The 6,823-nt window shown below is 38.8% G+C and overlaps 1 protein-coding gene across 3 annotated transcripts; it reads left to right on the top strand.

Moving 5' to 3' along the window:
* Positions 1 to 323: 323 nt before the first annotated feature.
* On the top strand, positions 324 to 6,479 carry LOC131234933 (uncharacterized). 3 transcript variants are annotated; one of them, XM_058231934.1, is made up of 6 exons: positions 325 to 468; positions 2,401 to 2,535; positions 2,975 to 3,139; positions 3,674 to 3,796; positions 4,484 to 4,627; positions 5,365 to 6,479. In XM_058231934.1, exons 2-6 carry the CDS (start codon positions 2,407 to 2,409, stop codon positions 5,818 to 5,820), a joined length of 1,017 nt encoding a protein of 338 aa, XP_058087917.1. In that variant the 5' UTR covers positions 325 to 468; positions 2,401 to 2,406; the 3' UTR covers positions 5,821 to 6,479. The 3 variants fall into 3 exon arrangements, with proteins under 3 accessions (XP_058087919.1, XP_058087917.1, XP_058087918.1); XM_058231935.1 differs by having other exon boundaries at positions 460 to 478; XM_058231936.1 differs by lacking the exon at positions 3,674 to 3,796 and having other exon boundaries at positions 324 to 468.
* Positions 6,480 to 6,823: the final 344 nt, after the last annotated feature.

The following is a 6,823-nucleotide window of genomic DNA, read 5'->3' as shown; positions in this document are numbered from 1 at the left end:
AAATAAACCGTTCAAGTTATGGGATATGGGAACCAGTTTTGATGTATCATGAACCAAAATTTACTCTTATTCGGTTATCCAAATTTCGGAGTTCCGGATTTATTGAACGGTTAGAATTAAAAAATCCAATGGAGTTGGTACAAAAATAAAGAATCCACGAATGATAGAATCGGATTCTTCAAATACCTGATTTTTTAGATTGGAACTCAAAGATAGTGGATTCCAATGCCACGTGTACCATTTCTAAGTGCATGCGCATGAAGCGTCATAAGCAGCCGGAGTATCAAATAACTCCCGGAAGGAAAAGGTTGTGATGGATTTCATGGAAGACGCGGAGTTCGATTCGGCTACTTTTACAGAGACAGAGGGGGAGAGAGAGTGAGACCACGTTCTGAATTTTCGTGCAAAAAAAATTTATTTTTTTAAAAAACTTGAAGTAGAAGATCTCAGCTTTTTCTTTTTTTCTTGGTAAGAAAAGGTGTGCTTTATTTACTTTGCTTTTTTTTTTTTTGAACCCTTCTGAGAGTTGAAAAGATGATGAAAATATCTGTATCTTGTCTGCTTCTTTATACTGTAATATTTATGATTCTAATTTGCTGAATTTTTCTTTTTGATGGGTAACTTTATTTTAGTAATTTTGGCTTGGTTTGGTGATTTGGGTTGGTTTGATTTGGAGTTTTTGTTTCATGGATAATATTGATTACAGTGATTCTGGGCTTGATTTGGTGTTTTCCCAGATGGGTCTTGTTTCTTACATTGATTTTTGCTCTAGTTTGATGTATTCTTTCACGGATAATGTTTGTTACTCTGAATTTGGTTTTGATTTGGTGTATTCTCTAATGGGTAATGTTTATTACTGCAAATTTAGCTTTGATTTGGTGCATTTTTATAATGGGTAATGTGTATTACTGTGATTTTGAGCTTGAATTTGTGTGTTTTCTGATGGGCACTGTTTATTACAGTGGTTTTATTTTCATTTTTGTGTTTTTTTTTTTTTTGGTCTGATGGGTAGTGTTTATTACTGTGATTTTGGGCTTGTATTGGTGTATTTTTGATGGGCAGTGTTTATTACAGTGATTTAAGCTTCATTTTGGTGTATTTTTCCTGATGGGTAATGTTTGTTACTGTGATTTTGGGCTTGAATTTGTATGTGTTCTGATGGGCTGTTTTTATTACTATGATTTTTGGCTTGAATTTGTATGTGTTTTGATGGGCAGTGTAGATGACAGTGATTTCAGCTTTCAATTTCGTGTATTTTCTTTCCTGATGGTTAATGTTTATTACTGTGATTTCCGGCGTGGATTGGTGTTTCTGATGGGTAGTGCTTATTACAGTGATTTTACCTTCACTTTGGGTGTATTTTTGGTGATGGGTAATGTTTATCACTGTATTTTTGGGCTTGAATTGGTGTATTTTCTGAGGGGGTAATGTTCGTTACGGAGATTTTAGCAATAAATCAAAGAAACACAGTCTCAGGAGAGAGAGAGCTCAAGCCTACTGGTGGTGGATTCACTTACATTCGCACAGTCTCATTTACGTAATTTTACAATGATTACAAGTTGGACTTGAGATCAATGAACCTCTAATTTGAGGGGGCCTTCCTCATTATGAATTCAAAGAAACATCATTGTTTTTTGTTGTTTCCTCCTGATTAAACCAAATGTTCAAAATTCAATTCATTTGTGCACTTGAATAGCTTCTACCTCATCTTGAATTATTGTTTGATCTTACTCGTCTCACCTTAAAAGATTTTAATGTAACTAGTGACAATCTAAGAATGAGAAACTCCCAAAAGAAATGAGAAAAGTGAAAAAAAAATTCACAGAGGCTCAAATCATATGATTGCCAACAAAACACTTCAAGGGTCCGTTTGGACGCACCCTCCAAAGGGGCGTTTGAGGCCTAAATGCCATTTTGATCTAAACTGCAGTTGATGTTGTCTATTTGGATGCACTTTGCAAACCCCCGTCTCATCTCCCGCCCAACAGAATAAGTGCGCAAAAACCAATCGAATTGGTTTTTTCGGAGTTGACGGAAAAGCAATCTTGAAACCCCCTTTTCTGGAAACCCCTTCTTGAGGAAGTGCATCCAAACAGCCCCAAAATAGGCCATATATCCACATTGTATCTGCCTCTGCACTTCATTGTGCCATATCTGAGTATCATAACACCAACACCATTTCATTAGGATTAAATTTAAAAATTACAATTCCCTTGAGTAAGAGGTCTAAACTCTATACAGATACATGCATACGTTTATTTAAACACCTAAATACTAGAAGGTACCAATCATAAGGGAAAAGAGAAATGATTTTCTCTATAGATAGAATGCTGTTTTTAAATTTCATTTTCAGTTCTAAAGACAATTGAGAAATCTAACCAACTCTACCGTCCCATTCAGGCATTGATGGATGACAAAAAAGTGAGGATACATCCGGACCTTAATCATGACAAAAGAGATGGCCTTCCAAAGGCATTTTATCCTGCATTGGATTTTTTTTCACAGATCCCTCAAAGACTTCAAAGTGGTTTAAAGGTGCGTGCTTTTTATGATTTATCCCTTCAATCTATTAGTTCCCGAGAACTGAGATGGCTACTTATGATAGTTGGATTTTGTATCCTACTCTGTACATGCAAGTTGGTACATGTGTAATGCTGGTCATTCGTCAGTTGAGACCCACCATTTATGTACTGTGGCCCAAAAATCCAGCCAGCTTGATCACACCGCAGTGGCACGTGAATGGATTAAAAATGGAGAAAGGTCCATGTTTGACATACCCATGCCACCTGATGATGGAGCAGCTTGATTTTCAGGCCACGGCAGATACATTGTGGGGCCCACCTGAAGAACAACCTGGATCTTGCACACATGGGGGAGGGAAAGATTCAAAATCCTTCTCATGCGAGTACCTAGGCAGCTAGGACTCTTAATTCACTGGTATTGAATAGAAGGTGCTCTTTTGTACTTTTCCCAGACTCATTTCAAGCAGTTGATGAAAAATGAGAGGAAAAGAGAACGCACAAGGACTTCTCTGTCCAAGGAAAAGGTGTCATATGCTGCTTCGGAAGTCAACTTGGTGAAGCAACTGCAAGTTTGGAAAGAGAATCCTACTTGGATCGATCAACCTTCTGAAGTAAAGGTATGAAATGTGAATAAGGGAGAATCAACACTTCAATAACAGAACTCTTGAAACTGTGTTTTGTTCTGTGATGATTTTCTTTTTCTCTTTTCCTTTTGAACTTAATTTTAAATGTGAATTTAGTGGTATGTTAAGAGACAGTTTTCTCGTACATGGAAATCCTAGAGTCTTGATTTTGTACAAGAGGAGCCCACAAGTCGGTGATCCAGACCATTGATCGGATGGGCTGCGATGTCAATGGGGGATCCCACAAAGTTGCCCAGATTGGAAAATTGATCCATCCAGTATTTTGGCCCTTTCTACTGAAGATTAGCTTTTGCTGTATTTTATTCTTAGCTGCCTATTTTCAGGCTGCCAATTGAAGGGTTGGAAACTTAGGATTGTTTCGTCTGTGATACTTTTTGGGAATCATCCATCCACATTGGGGCACACTAGATCAACGGTCTAGAATCTAGATCATTGATCTATGGTCCCGACTCATCAAATGGATTGGCTTGGCTAGGAATCTGAATATGTAATGTGAAATCTCTGCAGGTCAGTGTACCGAAAGGTTCTCTATGCAACCTTAATGTGAAATTCCAAGTTGGGTTGCCTCCAGATGCAGTATATAACATTGTTATCGACCCTGAAAATAAAAGAGTCTTCAAGAACATCAAGGTGAGGAGATCATTTAGGAAATATTTTCTAGTGCTCCAGTTGCTGTTCCATTATTTCATGAGGATGTTATGCATTGATTTGTTTTTTCTTGGTGTAACTTGGATATGGAGATGTGCATCAGTGGTTGGATACACCAGTCAAGGGAAACCCAAAATATTTACACATGCATGTGTGCATGTATGTATGTGTTTATATACATCCATGTGCATAACCTACACAACCATGTATGTGAAATGAAGGGCTATATTCCTACTTCCAATGTAGGAATGGAATTGTATGGAACGTGTGATTAGGTGTTATGGAATTGTATTTGGTCCAATGTAAATCCATCCGGCATTTGGAAACAATGGGAAGGATTGGATTAATCCAGGTATCATCTCATCCCATCACAGCAGCAGATACGACGGGATTTCTGGTGGATTCTGAAATCCACTACATTTGTGGGACCCATGTTGACGCATGTGTTTTTTTCACGCTGTCCATCCATATGCGCCCTTTACACACAACAATCAACTTGCATATGCATACTGGTGACAGTCTTCAGTTGTGAAATCTAGTCTGTTGACTACAATTCAATTGTCCACCAATTGTCTTATTACATTGTCCCGCATTTTTGTTCAACAGAACTTCCAACATCTAAAGGAAACTTCACTTTTGTGTTTTAACAAGATCTCTCTCCTTTGCCAGGAAGTGATATCAAGGAAGGTTTTGGTTGATGAGGGCCTAAGGCAGGTAGTTGAGGTGGAGCAAGCAGCTATATGGAAGTTCCTTTGGTGGTCTGGAACTATTTCAGTACATGTTTTAGTTGACCAGAACAGAGAAGATCACTCAGTGAGTAGAACCCGGTTGCTGTTTTGTTATGAAATTGATATCATATCCTATTTTACAAATTGTTGGTTGAAGCATAGAGGAAGTAGACCCCCAAACCTTAGCGAATGTGCAGTTTGGTGATGCAGGGCCTTACAATGATCGAGACTGCTATGTGATGGGCCCCACTGCAGATGGGGGATGCCTCAAAAATCATCTGGATTGGAAGTTCCTAACTGTTTAACCAATGGCCCACGAATAGGTGGTTAAGAATGAAAATACAGCAGTAATCCACATTCGATGGGGCAAAAGCGATGCAGCAAGCATCTGGGACAAGTCAATCTCCACTGTTGGTCTTCAAATGACCCACGATCACAGTTCAAAGGCCCATATTTTCCTGCTGCTGAGACCCCCATAGGGTGACCATACCACCCTATCAACGTGATTTGTCACCAGTTCGTTTATCTGTTGTTGGCATCCATGGTCGAATTTTCACTGTCATCTCTGATGCCCACGTGTCCTTTCAACAAACATATGGCCGTAATAAACGTCACAGGATTGAACAGTTAGGATCTTCCAATCGACAAGAGTTTTGGGGAATGACTCCCATCTATTGTGGGACCCATCATATCAATGGTCTGGATCATTGGAACATGGCCCCTCATGTATCTGCTGAGGCCAGGAATGGACAAATTTAGATGACCATTGCATATTTGTTGGCTGAAATTATAATGCTTTGATTGTCACATTTCTCACTGTAGGTGAAATTCAAGCAAGGCAAGGTGGGCTTTATGAAGAGATTTGAAGGCTGCTGGAAAGTTGAACCTTTATTTGTCGACGATCAGCTGTGCCATCCATTCAAGCCCGAAAAGTGGGCCAACTACGATTCGTGTACCGGTGGAAAAGGAAGAGTTGGATCAGTCGTCAGCTTACAGCAACTTATCCAGCCAGCTCTTGTACCACCACCACCAATTTCATGGTATCTAAGAGGCATCACTACAAGGACTACAGAAATGCTAATAAACGATCTCCAAGCGGAGGCTGCTAGGATTAGGGGATCTGTCAATGATGCCCATTTCAATCAAGAGCCCAGACAACACAATGGTGCGATAGACAAAAACGAAGCCCATAACGTCAATGATATTAAAGAGAGATGGCGCCGTAGAAGGATAAACAAGAGAAAGCAGAACGGTTACAGAAGATCACTAATACAGTGATCTGTTTACTTGATGAGGCTTGATGGGGCCTGTTCTCTGGTGCATCTTGATGTGCAGGGATCCATGCGGCTTTAACTAATGCTTAAGTGTGTGTTTGGATGCTCGATTGAATTGAATTGCAATGATCGAACCGACATAGAAAACAGTCAAAGATGGTGCAATGCCATTTCAGCCGTCGCAGTTACAATTGTTCCAAGTCAGACATGGAATGATTGTAAATTCAACTATTGGGCCAATTCGCCCAATTCCAATTTGTAGAATTATTGCGATTCAATTCAACTGAGCATCCAAACGAACCATAATCAAAGCTGTGAAATCCTGTAACTGAGAAATGCTATCTTGCTGGTTTTGTAGGGGTTCCTTTCTAGGAAGCATTGGTGATCTTTACTGTATCAGTCAACTGAAGCTATGTGCTTTGAATACTAATATTTAAAGGTGATATGAAATATTTTGTAATTCTATTTAAGATTATGTTAAGGGTGCATTTGGCTGCCATGATATTTAGACCAGCCAAACGCACTCTAAAGCAAATAAACAGCTTTATGTATTCCTGTTGATGTTTTTCTTTTTCTTTTTCTTTTTCTTTTTCTAGTATGAACAAAGATGCAAGGCCTTTCTCTGAGTAATTTTTTGCAACTCTGTCAGAATGTGATGGATGATAGGCAGGCATTTAGAAATTACTTTAAAATTCCGAGTGTATTTTTGAAGTACTTCAAATTAAATGGTCCAAATTATGAATGTCCTTTTGGATGTATAATCAACCAGAAAATAATGTTTGAGCAGGCATTTAGACATTGCTTCAAAATTCCGAGTGTATTTTTGAAGTACTTCAAATTAAATGGTCCAAATTATGAATGTCCTTTTGGATGTATAATCAACCAGAAAATAATGTTTGAGCATCCTGCTTTTGGATTGGTGGACATTTATTGGACGGTCAAAGATAAAATGATAAGGCTTGGATGATCATGATGATGGCCTATTTCCGCAAACAGGTGTCCATGAA

This window comes from Magnolia sinica, chromosome 19, assembly GCF_029962835.1.
Source record: "Magnolia sinica isolate HGM2019 chromosome 19, MsV1, whole genome shotgun sequence".
Classification (NCBI taxonomy): domain Eukaryota; kingdom Viridiplantae; phylum Streptophyta; class Magnoliopsida; order Magnoliales; family Magnoliaceae; genus Magnolia; species Magnolia sinica.
The sequence above is the reverse complement of the archived record's forward strand: the minus strand, read 5'-3'. Positions and strand labels throughout refer to the sequence as shown.

Bases quoted from the DNA above. Each gene is read 5' to 3' on its own strand.
- LOC131234933 (XM_058231934.1), top strand. From the start codon at position 2,407: ATGGATGACAAAAAAGTGAGGATACATCCGGACCTTAATCATGACAAA. The intron at 2,536-2,974 runs GTGCGTGCTTTT...TACTTTTCCCAG, and splicing joins GACTTCAAAGTGGTTTAAAG to ACTCATTTCAAGCAGTTGAT. The intron at 3,140-3,673 runs GTATGAAATGTG...AAATCTCTGCAG, and splicing joins ATCAACCTTCTGAAGTAAAG to GTCAGTGTACCGAAAGGTTC.